General features: G+C 38.4%; 1 protein-coding gene across 4 annotated transcripts in view; it reads left to right on the forward strand.

Annotated features, from left to right (window-relative positions):
* The window catches only part of PABIR2 (PABIR family member 2), a 100,518-nt gene that overhangs the window by 17,175 nt on the left and 69,546 nt on the right, over positions 1-13,797 (forward strand). For all 4 annotated transcript variants that reach the window (XM_020969777.2, XM_020969776.1, XM_078147868.1 and 1 more), the window contains 5 exons: positions 10,999-11,055; positions 11,587-11,630; positions 11,708-11,762; positions 12,073-12,174; positions 12,443-12,531. In XM_020969777.2, the coding sequence (XP_020825436.1) occupies positions 10,999-11,055; positions 11,587-11,630; positions 11,708-11,762; positions 12,073-12,174; positions 12,443-12,531 (347 nt within the window). The remainder of the gene's footprint in view (positions 1-10,998; positions 11,056-11,586; positions 11,631-11,707; positions 11,763-12,072; positions 12,175-12,442; positions 12,532-13,797) is intronic.

Raw genomic sequence — 13,797 nt, forward strand, 5'->3', positions numbered from 1 at the left:
TGTACCTTCACCTCCAGTGCCATGGCCCCTGCTTTGGCCTCACTGTCTTCCCTTCCTAGGCACGATCCTATAGCTAACAAGGCTAATAGACACATAATATTAGGCCAGCTAGTCTATAAAGTGTTCTGTCTGGTAAAATACCTGGCAGGTATTTTTTTTTAAGGACTAATCCTTAAATATTAAACTATTATTCTCACATTTTTCTACTTAATAAAATAAGCTTCAAGACAGTGTCATATTCTTCTAGTAACTTCTATACACTTTGCTAAGATTTCACTAAATTGATCAGTTATTTGATTATATGTTTGATGTCTTAGGATAAGTTTCTTCCCTCATGCTGTCCTGTTGATATCACCTGTCTTTCTGTCCTATGTCCTTTTTTTTTTTAACAAAATTGATATGATGATCATTCAGCTTTTATACCTAAATTCTTCTTAGCCTATCTCCCACTTTCAGAGAATCTTTGTTTTCACTTTCTCAACTCTTAATTTGCTTACAAATATTTGTAGCCTTTTCTGTTCTGTCTCTGTTCTGTTCTTCTTCTTCTGCCCTGTAATGAGCTTTCTACATAGGATCATAGAAGCTTTATTCTTTTGTTCTTTATCTGATCATTGCTTATTTTCTTTCCCATTATCTTCTTGAGTGGAAGCAACGTCCCATATTTGTTAGCCTGACATTTTTCTCCTTTGTCAAATGCCTTAGAGAGCCCCTTCAGAGTTTGGCCCGAAAGGTTTTCCTTTTTTGAATTGTCTTAATTAGCTACTGCTCTAAAAACTTGTATACTTTCTCAGTGTTCTACACCATTTATTAGAGTACTTACTGATCAAGGAAGAATTTAGTAAGAATCCTAGCTTATGACATAAGGGTTTGTCTGGAATCATTCTGTACAGTTAAACTTACCACTTGGTTTAATAAGTGACAGTGGTATATTTTAACCATTAGAATGGTTTGAGATGCACATGAATTAGAAGTTAATAACAGACATTTGTCACCGGGTATGTTAGCTTACTCAGCAGCTTGGTTTGGTGCCTTGGAAGTAGTTGTAGATTTGGAGTCACAGGACCTAGGTTCAAATCCTGGATCTGCCACTTGGTTTCCCATTTGGGGCAATGCACTTCACCTCTCTGGGCCTCAGTTTTCTCCTGTGTTAAATGAGGGAGCTGGACTAGATGAGCTCTAAAGTTATTAACAGCTCTAAATCTGTCAGCCCATGATCTGGCCATACAACCACAGATCTTGGGGACTTATCTGCATGCCCCCAAGCTTTTTATCTCTTTTTTTTTCCTTTAAATTTTATTAATTTATTTTGATTTATCAACAATCACTTCCATATGCTTTTGAATTGAAAATTTTTCTCCCTCTTCCTTCCCCCCACCCTCCCCAAGACGGCGCACAATCTGATATAGGCTTTACATTTACATTCCTATTGGAACATATTTTCACATTAGTGAAGTTGTAAGTAAAAATTAAAACCAGTAGGAGGAACCATCAGAAACATGAAACAAAACTCAACAGAAGGTAAAAATAAGTGATAGCGATTCAACTTTCATAGTTCTTTCTTTTGATGTGGACAGCATTTTCCATCCCGAGGCCTCTGGGGATGTCTTAGATCCTTGTAATGCTTAGAAGGGTTCAGTATAACAATATTAGTCATCGCATAACGTGGCTGTTATTGTGTACAAAGTCCTCTTGGTTCTGCTCACTTCACTCGATATCAGACCATGTAAGTCTTTCCAGGTTTTTCTGAAGTCTGCCTGCTCATCATTTCTTCTAGCACAATAGTATTCCATTACATTCATATACCACAACTTGTTCAGCCATTCCCCAATGGATGGGCATCCTCTCAATTTCCAATTCTTGGCCACCACAAAAAGAGCTGCTATGAATATTTTTGTGCATGTGGGTCCTTTTCCCATTTGTTTGATCTCTTTGGGATATAGTGCTATTGCTGGATCAAAGGGTATGCACATTTTTGTAGCCCTTTGGGCATAGTTCCAAATTGTTCTCCAAAATGGTTGGATCACTTCACAACTCCACCAACAATGCATTAGTGTTCCAATTTCCCTACATCTTCTCCAACATTTATCATTTTTCTGTTTTGTCATGTTGGCCAATCTGATAGGTGTGATGTGGTACCTCAGAGTTGTTTTGATTTGCATTTCTCTAATCAATAACGATTTAGAGCATTTTTTCATATGACTATAGATGGCTTTAATTTCTTCATCTGAGAACTGTCTGTTCATATCCTTTGACCATTTATCAATTGGGGAATGGCTTGTATTCTTATAAATTTGTCTTAATTCTGTATGTGTATTTTAGAAATGAGGCCTTTATCAGAGACACTGGTTGTAAAAATTCTTTCCCAATTTTCTGCCTTCCTTCTAATCTTAGTTGTATTGGCTTTGCTTGTGCAAAAACTTTTCAATTTAATGTAACAAGTTTTTCTCTCTTAACGAGTTGAGCACTTTTTTTCACAGTCTTCTTATCTCCTTCCTGCTTTTATTTGGAGACTTAAGCATTCATATTGATACTCCCCTCAAACACCTCCTTCACCCAGCTCATTAACCTTTTCAACTCCTGCGATCTGTAGCTTCACTACAAGCATAAAAATGGTCCTATCTTTGCTCTTACTATTGCCCATAAGTGTTCGGCCTCCGTAATCCAGATCTTTTAATTCCTCCATCTAATCACAACCTATCCTTCTATTCCTCCTATTTATCTAGTAACTTTGTCCATATATCTAAAATGTCACTAAATTAATCTTTTTTTTAATTCTGTATTTGATGTCTTGAATAACTTTCCAATGACAGCCTCCCCCTTGTACACTACTCACACAGTTTTAGGATGCATTCATGCCATGGGCTGCTAGGTGGTGCAGTGGATAGAGCACCAGGCCTGGAGTCAGGAAGGCTTATCCAGCCTCAGACACTTACGAGCTCTATGATTCTGGGCAAGTCACTTAACCCTGTTTGCCTCAGTTCCTTGTCTGTAAAATGACCTGGTTGCATTTGCTGTTATTTTACTTTGTAACCATGCATCTCCTAGCTTTCTAAATAGATTGGGAGCTCCCAAGAGGCAGGGCCCATACATTTTGTTTTTTACTACGTCCCTACAAATTTGTCATCTAATATCAATTGTCCTCTCAGAGTGTTAAGCAGCTCAGGCAAGGGCACCAGTGTGGGGAGCTGATGGGATAGCTCAATATTGATGACCCCCACATCAGTTTCATGTAGGGATGGTCTTGAGCTTGCCATCATCTATAGGTGTTCCAATTCCACATTCAGTAAATCTCAGAATCCTTTTTTTCCCCATCTCTCCTCATGCCTTATTCCTTCTAAATCTATTCTCTGTCCTCACTACCAATTGCTCTGTGCCTCAGTATTTTCCCAGGCTCTTCCTCTGGCTGCAATCTCCTCCCTTCCCAGTCTTGGTAGACCAGCTGGTTCAGCTCTATACTCTCCTCTGCTCTCAAGCCCTTTTCCCCTTGCCCTATTACAAGTCTTGGTTTACTCCCACCATCTACTTCCTTTACTTTTTGGAGTGGACTTGAAAGGAATCATGAAACTGTGCTGACAGAGTCCACTTCAGATTTATGCTCACTGATCTCAACTGGCCCATCACTGTAGTAAATCAATCCTTCTCCCTAATTGAGTCCCCATCCCACTCTCCACAGTGGCTGTACCAAGCCCTCTTTCCCCTTAAGCCTTCCGTACTACTACTCCCTTCCCCCATCCCCCTAGATTTCCCTCCTCCAAGCTGAGGACTTGGCTTCATATGTCACTGAATAAATTATGTCATTGCCTGAAAATTCCCACTTCTCCCCTTCTCCTACTGTTGTACTTCTCTGAATATCATTTCCTATTATCCTCCTTTACTTCAGTCTCTGATAAAGAGCTTTTTCATTGCCACAGCCAACCCTTCGACAAGTACTTTGCTGTACCCTTGATGCTATCCCCACCGTTCTGCAGCAGATTGCTCCTGCACTGTCATCACCATGACCTCTATTCCTTCTATCATTCAGTTCTTTCACAGGCCATTGCCCCTGACCTGGCTACATTCTTATTCCTTCCTTATCTCGATCCCTTGGTAAACCAACTCAACTTTACACTTTACCTTCATATCCCTTATCTCCTTGTCCTATTGTCAGCCAAGCCTTTCCAGACCCCCAACCTAAATTATTCCTACCACTTGCCTCTTTTGCTCTTTCGTGTGCTACTGAACAGAGCTGGAGGAAACCACAAAACTGTGCTTACTGCATCTACTACAGATTTATGTTATTTAATCAACAGCGTCCTCACCACAGCAACGTAAACATTTTGTTCCATCTCAACAGACCCAGTATCCTTTTCCACAGTTGCTATTGCAAGCTTTCATCTCTCTACAAGCCTTCCACTGCATCCCCTCCTTGACCCTTCTCGGCTGACGACTTGGTCTTACACATCTTAGAAAAAATTGAGAACAGTCACTAAGACCTTCTTCTTTTCCTCCTTGTCTCAAATCATTTTGCCCCCTGCTACTTTCTCCTTCATTCTGGTCTTGGATAATGAGGCGGCCCTTCTTGCCAAGACCAACCCCTCTGGATGCATCCTTGATTCCATCCCCTCCCAACTTCTCCAGAAGATTGCGCCCACTATATTCCTCATTATCTCTCTTACCTTCAATCTCTCCCTGTTTATTGACTCCTCTGCTGCCTATAAACATATGTCCATATTTTCTCCCCACCCTAAAAAGTCTGTCACTAAAAACCAACCATGCCCACCAGGTATAATCCTCTATTTCTTCCTCTTTGCAGCTAAACTTTAAAATGCTATCTATATTCAGTATGTCTACTTGCTCCCCTCTCACTCTTTTGTAAAAGTTCTGCAGTATGGTCTGTGGCCTCATTATTCAACTAACTTCTCTTTCCAAAATTACCAATGATCGCTTAGTTGCCAAAGCAAATGGCCTTTTCTCATTCCTCATCTTTCATGACCTCTCTGTAGCATTTATCATTCTTGATCACCTCCTCCCCAGTACTCATTCCCCTCAGGGTTTTTGTTATACTGCTCTCTTCTCTTTCTTTTTCCACTTATCTTCTCCTTCTCTGTCTCCTTTGCTAGGTATTCAGCTATGTCTTGCCCACTGTCTGTGGGTGTCCTCTAAGGCCCTGTTCTGGTTCCTCTTTTTTTCTCTTAGTGACTTGATCAGTTCCCATGGGTTCAGTTATCTCTGTGATTCCCAGGTCTATACATCTACCCCAGTCTCTCTCTTGAGCTTCAGTCTCATATCACAAACCTCTCTATTGGACATTTCAAATTGGATGTCCTACAGTTCCAAAAGACTCATGATGGAAAATGCTATCCACATCCAGAGAAAGAACTATGGAATCTGAATGCAGATCGAAGCATACTATTTTCTCTCTCTCTTTTTTTTTCTTTCTTGTGGTTTTTCCTTTTGTTCTGATTCTCTTTCAGAACATGACTAATGCGGCAACTTATTTAATATGACTGTATGTGTATAGCCTATTTCAGATTGCTTGCTGTCTTGGGGAGGAGAAGGAAGGAGAAAAAAATTTGAAACTCAAAATTTTATAAAAGTAAATGTTAAAAACCATCTTTACATGTAATTGGAAAAAATAAAATGTTATTAAGTGGGAAAAAATAAAAATAAAACAAAATTGGATGCCCTAGAAGCATGTCAGCCTCAGCATGTCCAGAACAGAACTCATCATCTTCCACCCCCAAAGCATCCCCCTTTGAACTCTCCTATCACTGACCAGAGCACTGTAATCGTTTTTGTCACCAAGGTTCATAACCTCAGTGGCATCCTTAAATTCTCACTCACTCTATATAGTTAATCACTTGCTAAATCCTGCCCTTTCTACCTCCAAGACATTTCATATACTTCTTCTCTCCAGTTAATCAGCAACCCTCATCACCTCTGACTTGGAGTATTTTGATGGCTTCTTAATAGGCCTTCTTGCCTCAAGTCTCTGCCCACTTCAATCCATCCACTCAGCTGCCAAGGTGATTTTTCAAAAATCCCTCCCTTCCTCTTAACCCCCTGCCCCTTAATAAGCTCCAGTGACTCCCCGTTACTTCCAAGATCAAATATAAATCCTCTGGCATTTAAAGCTCTTTACATCCTAGTAATCCTTTCTTTGTTTTTTGTTTTGTTTTGTTTTGTTTTTTAGACAATTGGGGTTAAAGTGACTTGCCCAGGGTCACACAGCTAGTAAGTGTCAAGTGTTTGGTCTGAGGCTGGATTTGAACTCAGGTCCTCCTGACTTCAGGGCCAGTGCTCTATCCACTGCACCACCTAGCTGCCCCATCCTAGTCCCTTCTGATATTTCCAGATTTCTTACATTTTATTCCTCTTCACTCCTGGCACGATCCAGCTGCACTTGCCTATTTGCTGCTATTCACACCTGACACTCTATTAGCAGCTAGGTGTCCGGAAGACCCAAGTTCATCTGACCCTCCAGACACTAGCTGTGTGACCCTGGGCAAACCACTTAACCTGTCTGCCTCAGTTTCCTCATCCTTATCTAAAAATGCAGGATAATGAAGAACATCTGCTTCCCAGAGTTATAAGAATGAAATGAAGTAATATTTGTAAAGCACTTTGTAAACCTTAAAGTGTGATGTCACTGCTAGCTATTATTATTATTATTATTATCTCCCATTTCTGTACCTTTGTACTCGCTGTACCCCATACCTGGAATGCTTTCCTTCAAGATTCAGCTCAAGTCTGTTTGACTCTGGGCAAGTCGCTTAACTCCAGTTGTCTCACTAAAAAAAAAAAAATTCAACTCAAGTCCCACTTTGTGCAGAAGGGCTTTCCTGGTCCCTTCTATTGTTAATGCTTCGTCCTTTAAGACTACTTTCCACCTACTCTGTACTGTACCTACTTATGTATATGTTTTCTCCTCCATTAGAATGTAAGCTTCTTCACTATTTAACAAAAACTCCTGGGAAAACTGGAAAATAGTATGGCAGAAACTAGGCATAGACCAACATCTTACACTTTATACCAAGACAAAGTCAAAATGGGTACATGATTTAGATATAAAGACTGATACTATAAGCAAACTAGGTGAGCAAGGAATAGTGTACCTATCAGATCTATGGAGAATTTATGACCAAACAAGAGATAGAGATCATTATGAAATGCAAAATGGATGACTTTGATTACATTAAATTGAAAAGTTTTTGCACAAAGCCATTGCAACCAAGATCAGAAGGGAAGCAGGAAACTGAGAAACAATTTTTACAACCAATGTCTCTGATAAAGACCTCATTTCTAAAATATATAGAGAACTGAGTCGAATTTGTAAGACTACAAGTCATTCTTCAATTGATAAATGGTCAAAGGATATGAATATGCAGTTTTCAGAGGAAGAAATTAGAGCTATCTATAGGTATATGAAAAAATGCTCTAAATCATTGTTGATTAGAGAAATGCAAATCAAAATGACTCTGTGGTACCACATCACACCTACCAGATTGGCTAACATGACAAAACAGGAAAATGATAAATGTTGGAGAAGATGTGGGAAAATTGGGACAGTAATGCATTGCTGGTGGAATTGTGAACTGATCTAACCATTCTAAAGAGCAATTTGGAACTATGCCCAAAGGTCTATAAAATTGTGCATACCCTTTAACCCAGTAATACCACTTGTGGGTCTGTATCCCAAAGAGATCATAAAAATAGGAAAAGGACCCACGTATACAAAAATATTTATAGTAGCTCTTTTTGTGATGGCAAAGAATTGGCAATTGAGGGGATGCCCATCAATTGGGGAATAGCTGAGCAAGTTGTGGTATATAAATGTAATGGAATATTATTGTGCTATAAGAAATGATGAGGGGTAGCTAGGTGGTGCAGTGAATAGAGCACTGGCCCTGAAGTCAGAAGGACCTGAGTTCAAATCCAGCCTCAGACCACACACTTGTCACTTACTAGCTATGTGATCCTGGGCAAGTCACTTAACCCCAATTGCTTAAAAAAAAACAAACAAAAGAAATGATGGGCAGGCAGACTTCAGAAAAACCTGGAAAGACTTATATGAACTGATGCTGAGAGAAATGAGCAGAACCAGGAGAACACTGTACACAGTAACAGCCACATTGTGTGATAAATGACTTTAATAGACTTAGCTCTTCTCAGCAATGCAAGGATCTAAAACATCTCCAAAAGACTCATGATGGGGGCAGCTAGGTGGCGCAGTGGATAGAGCATCGGCCCTGGATTCAGGAAGATCCGAGTTCAAATCCTGCCTCAGACACATAACACTTACTAGCTGTGTGACCCTGGGCAAGTCACTTAACCCCATTGCCTAGTCCAAAAAGAAAAAAGACTCATGATGGAAAATTCTGTCCATATCCAGAGAAAGAACTATGGAGTCTGAATGCAGATGGAAGCATGCTATCTGCTCTCCTTTTCTTTTGTTGTTTTGTTTCTTCTTTCTAGTGGTTCCTCCTATTAGTTCTAATTCTTCTTTACATCATGAGTAATGGGAAAATATGCTTAATATGAATGTATAAGTAGAGCCTATATCAGATTTCATGCTGTCTTGGGGAGGGGGGAGCAGAGGGAGGAGGAGAAAATTTAAAATTCAAAATCTTATGGAAGTGAATATGAATACTAAAATAAATTAATTAATAATTTTTTAAAAAGAATGTAACTTTCTTGAAAGGGCAGGGACTCAATATGGCTTCTTAAGTCCTAGATGCTACTCATTTTTCTTAAGCTCAGGTCTGACTATCCCATTCCCATACTCAGTAAATTCCAGTGACTTCCAATCACCTCTAGAGTCAAAATGGAAAGTCTTTCACTTGGTATTTAAGGCCCTTCCCAACCTGGTTCCAGCTTGATTACGCATTACCCTCCTTCACACATTCTTTGGTCTAGCCAGATTTACCTTCTTACTATTCTTCACACAAGATACTCTTATCAATTTTCTGCTTCTTCTCTGCCTTTGTTGTCTGTCTTCCATATCTGGAATATACTTCCTCCTTGCTTTTCCCTTTTAGAATCCCTAATTTCATTCAAAGCTCAGCTCAAGCATCCCCTTTTACATAAGACCTTGACTGATTCCACCAGCTGTGCTAGTGTCTTCTCCCACCCCCAACATTCTTGTATTTCTGTATTTTATATCTATGTCTATATGGGCCATATTGTTTCTGGGATAGAATGTAAGCTCCTTAAGGGCATGAACAGTTGGATTTTTTTCCCCTAGCAATGCCTGGCTTATATTAGTTGCTGAATAAATACATGTTAAATGAATGCATAGGTAATTGGTCTCTGGCTCAAGTCTTTCCCCTCTCCGTTGCTCATCACTGCCAAAATAATCGTGCTAAAGCATAAGCTCATGCTTCTCTTCTGCTCGAGCACCTTCATTTGGAGAAAACAGGTTCCTCATGTTGGCATATAAAGCCCCTCACACTCAGGCTCTAGACCATCTCTCCAGATTTAGTGCAAAGGATTCTCCTTTGTGCAATCTATATTCCAACCAAACTACTGACCTCAATTATTCCCTGAACTGCACACTCTCTCTCTACCTTTGCAGAAGCTATTTCCCATTCCTGGAATTCTTTCCCTCCTTCTACCTCTTGGAATATTTGGCTTCTTTCAAGGTTCAGCTCATGTGCCATCTCCTATAAGAAGCCTTTTCTTATCCTCTGAATGTTGATGTTATCTCCTTTTTGCATATCATTCATTCATCTCTTTACATGTTGGAGCCTTCCATTAAATGTCAGCTTGAGGTCAGGGACTGTTTTTTGTTTTTGATTTCATATTCTGATCACTTTGCCCGGTGCCTTGCACGTAGGAGTCACTGAATAAATACTTGTCCAATTCGATTGGCTACTTGGAAATGTTACCTGGTTTGGATCACAGGGGACATGAGATCTGTAGCTGGAAGGGACCATAGTCATCTAGGCCGATCCCTTATTTTAAAGTACAAAGAGGATAAATGACTTGTTCCAGGTCCTACAGGTAGTAACTGACAACTAGAATTTAAATCTAGATCGTTCAACTCCAAAATTAGTACTCTTTCCATTGCACTTAATTAAAAAAAAGAAAAGTGAAACGTGTTATAAAAAAGACAGCAACATTTGTTTGGTAAAGAGGTGTCTTTCTCCAGTGTTAGACTGTCAACTTCAAGAGGGTACCCTGTGTTATTCATCTTTGTTTTTCCCTTACTGTCTTGTGTATTGCACATACTAGGTATATGATAAATGTTTGAGTGAAGCATTTTGACTACATTTTGACTTTTCTTACTAGTTTAAATTTTGTTGTGATCATAGTATTGTTTCATCAGGGTAGGCTACTTCCATGAGGGAACTCCCTTGATCAATGAAGTTCTGTAACTGATCTGTAGCTTACCCTTAGAGTTGGGACCACATTGAAGTTCACATTTTAGGTTTGATGCAGATTGTATAAGCAGAGTCTGCTTGATGCAGTATCTAAGTACTTATTTAAAGACTGTTAGGATTGCATGGATTTTTTTACATTCAGAAACCACCAGACTAGACTAACTTATTTGCCTGTCCCCCTTGCTTTAATGTATATTGGAACTAAAATGAATAAGACCAGTCTTTTCTATTTATCCTGTTTAAAAAGTTACTTATTCTGGGCCAGTTAGGAAGTGGCTATTTCCAAGGCTGGAATTTTTTTTTTACATCATTTACATTGGTCTGAATACATTTGGGAAAAGTGGTAAAGTCAACGCTTGTCTATTGACAGATGGTGCTTTGAGGTCCAGCACCTGGTGTACTTTCCAGAGACCAAATATATTACCTCTATGTCCATTAATGTCCAGTGATTTAGAGGGCTAAATTTCTGAGATGTCTGGATTTATAATATATACATACATACATATATATATGTGTGTATATAGGTATATATATACACACATACACATGAATATAAGAATACATTGTACATTGATAACGAAAGCAGACTGTTGTAATTCAGAAAACAGTGAATGTTTTCTTTTGTTTGTTTTCCCAGTTGCTGTCATCTTCTCCTATTCGTATTCCTAGTAGCAGACTTCATCAAATCAAGAGGGTAAATTTTGCTTCCATAGATCTAAACTTTTTGTAAATGATGTTTTGATTTTATTTTCATTTTGAAGTTTTTGACATTAAAAGGTCACCTCACTCTTTTCTTAAAAATTTTTTAATTTTAATTTAATTTTTTTTACCTCACCCTTTTTAACAATTTAATACCTTCTCTGTTTAGAATAAGGATGCTTATCCTCTTGTACTTGGAGCCAGAATTCCATCAGAATCTATGAAATTCTTTTGAATAATTGTATTGGTTATATAATTATATAATCTTAGTTATATAGCCAGGGTTATATAGCCAGATCAGACTCAAGTGTCTCTCAGTGTTTGTAGATAAAATGCGTAAGTGGCAATTTTGGAATACTAGCTTTGCTACATGTACTTTTAATTTAAAAAAAACTTTTAAAATTAATTGTTTTAAAATGCTTAAAAATCAAGGTAGGGGAAAATCCCACTTAGGGAGAATTTTATGTATGGTCTTCAAGCTCTGAGTATTCATTGTCTTTTTTTTCCCCCCACATTGTCTTTTTAGGAGGAAGGAGTAGACTTGATGAACCGAGAAGCTGCCCATGAAAGGTGAGTGGTTCCTGAGAATGGGGATTTACCCCAATGTGTACTGTACCTGGTACTGATCAGGTCTTTTTGTGTTTCAGGGAAGTGCAGACAGCAATGCAGATAAGCCATTCCTGGGAAGAAAGCTTGAGCCTGGTAATTCTTTTGCAAGTCTGATTCGAAAGGTGTCTTTTAAAAAAACACTTAAATTATTCCTTGGCTCTCTGCATTTGTCCGTACAACTTTTATATGTATATATTACATTTCTAAAATTATAGCAGTTCTTATCTCCTTTTCAAACAAACAGGTTTAAATAAATACAAGAGGCCTTTTGTGGATCTGTATGTTTGTGTGTTCAAAAAATCTAGGTGTGATAGTTATGAGAGCAAATAGAATCCTTTGTGACTTACTTCTAGAGTAGTGATATGCTGTGTTGTTATAAGCGGATGACATTTTTTGTTTCCAGAGTGATAATGACTTCGACAAGTCAGAGAAATCATCTTCTCCTAAGAGAATTGACTTCATCCCGGTTTCTCCAGCACCGTCACCCACTAGAGGAATAGGAAAGGTAGGATCATTGAAGAGAATGGAAGCTGCTGCAAATGCCTTTCTCACACACCCCAAGCCATTAATTGTTTAAAAGAGGAAAGAGGGAAAAAAAACCTCTGTTTTCATTTCAGCTGATGGTTTGAGAGGAAATGAATACTCATTTGAAATATACTCAGAAACTGTGTTAACACTTATATGATCCTGAGTACTTCGCTACAGATGTTTTAAAAAGAATGCTTTTTCCAGTGGGACTCTAGAACTGTATTAATCCTTACTTTTTTCTTTAGCAATGTTTTTCACCATCCTTACAAATGTTTGTGAGTAGCAATGGGCTACCTCCAAGTCCCATCCCCAGCCCAACCAGACGATTTTCAAAGTAAGTGAACTTGCTTTATATATGTTATTTCATTCATTAACTTAGCTTCACAAGGAACCTTTAAATTTGATACTATTAGGTAGTGTTGATATATATAGAGAATGAAGGCATTTTTTTTAAATTTTAGAAGTTTTAATTAAATAATTTAGCTTATAACAAGGAATTTTTAGTAGATTATTTTTAAAAGAAAAATCAGTTGTCCCTTTTCTTGTTTAAATTTTCTTATTCCCTCAAAATCCTTGCTATTCCATGGAATGGGTCAGTGCTGTGTATGGGACAAATGATAAATCCTTTGGAAAGCCAGAACAGAGGAATTAGCTTTTCCCCCTATCCTGGGGGGATATCGTCACCTTTTCTGGCTCTTGGTCCCCTTGGGCAGTCAGTTTGGTGAAGCCTATGGACTCCTCAAAATTGTATTTTTAAATGTATAAAATAAATTCTGAGTATAACCAATTATAGTGAAATAGTTATCAAAATATATATATTTTTTAGAAGTTCAGGTAACCCAGGTTAGGAACCCCTACCCAACATTGGTACATAGGATTCTGCTATAGGTTTTGAAAGTTTAGTAAAATCCATTTCACTCCAGTAGACAGAATCTTGGTATAGAGGAAAAAACAATGAGCCAGAGTTCAGAAGGCCCATTTTGGAGTCCCTTTGCTGTTAGGAAACTAGCTGTGTGACCTGAATTTTTCTGTTCCTCTGTTTCCTCATCTGTATAAAAAGAGGGTTGGACTAGTTATTTCAAAGGTCCTTTCTAGCTCAAAAGTTCTATTGATTGATTTTTTTTGAGGGGGAGGGGGTTGGTAAAAGAGTAATCTCATCTCTTTTAAAATTCTTCTTTTATCCTATGTAGTATTTTTACTTTTATGTGATTAATTGAATGGTTTCCATGATCTTTGGATCCGAAACCCTGTAAAATGGCATGATCTCTTTAAAAACATCATATTCATAAGAGTAATCCTAGACAGTCTCAAAGCCTCATTGTGGAAATAGACATTTGTACCACCATTCTGGAACCTGGAGGAAAACCTTAAAGTTGAGAGACTGTGGTAGCCACCCTAAGAAAATTAAGTTAAATAATTTAAGAAAGATGGAGCTGAGTAATGACTTCTCTTTTAGATTGTCTTGTCTTGCTGCCAGCCTTTAGATCAGACTTCAAACCTGGCTTTTTCCCTTTTTTCCCCATTATGTACTGTCTTTTCAGGAAAAATGGCCTGCCAGTAGTGCAGGTGGTATTTGCATTGCACAGGACTGTTATTCTAG

The sequence above is a fragment of the Phascolarctos cinereus genome, unplaced genomic scaffold, assembly GCF_003287225.1.
Source record: "Phascolarctos cinereus isolate Bilbo 61053 unplaced genomic scaffold, phaCin_HiC Scaffold_8;HRSCAF=390, whole genome shotgun sequence".
NCBI lineage: Eukaryota > Metazoa > Chordata > Mammalia > Diprotodontia > Phascolarctidae > Phascolarctos > Phascolarctos cinereus.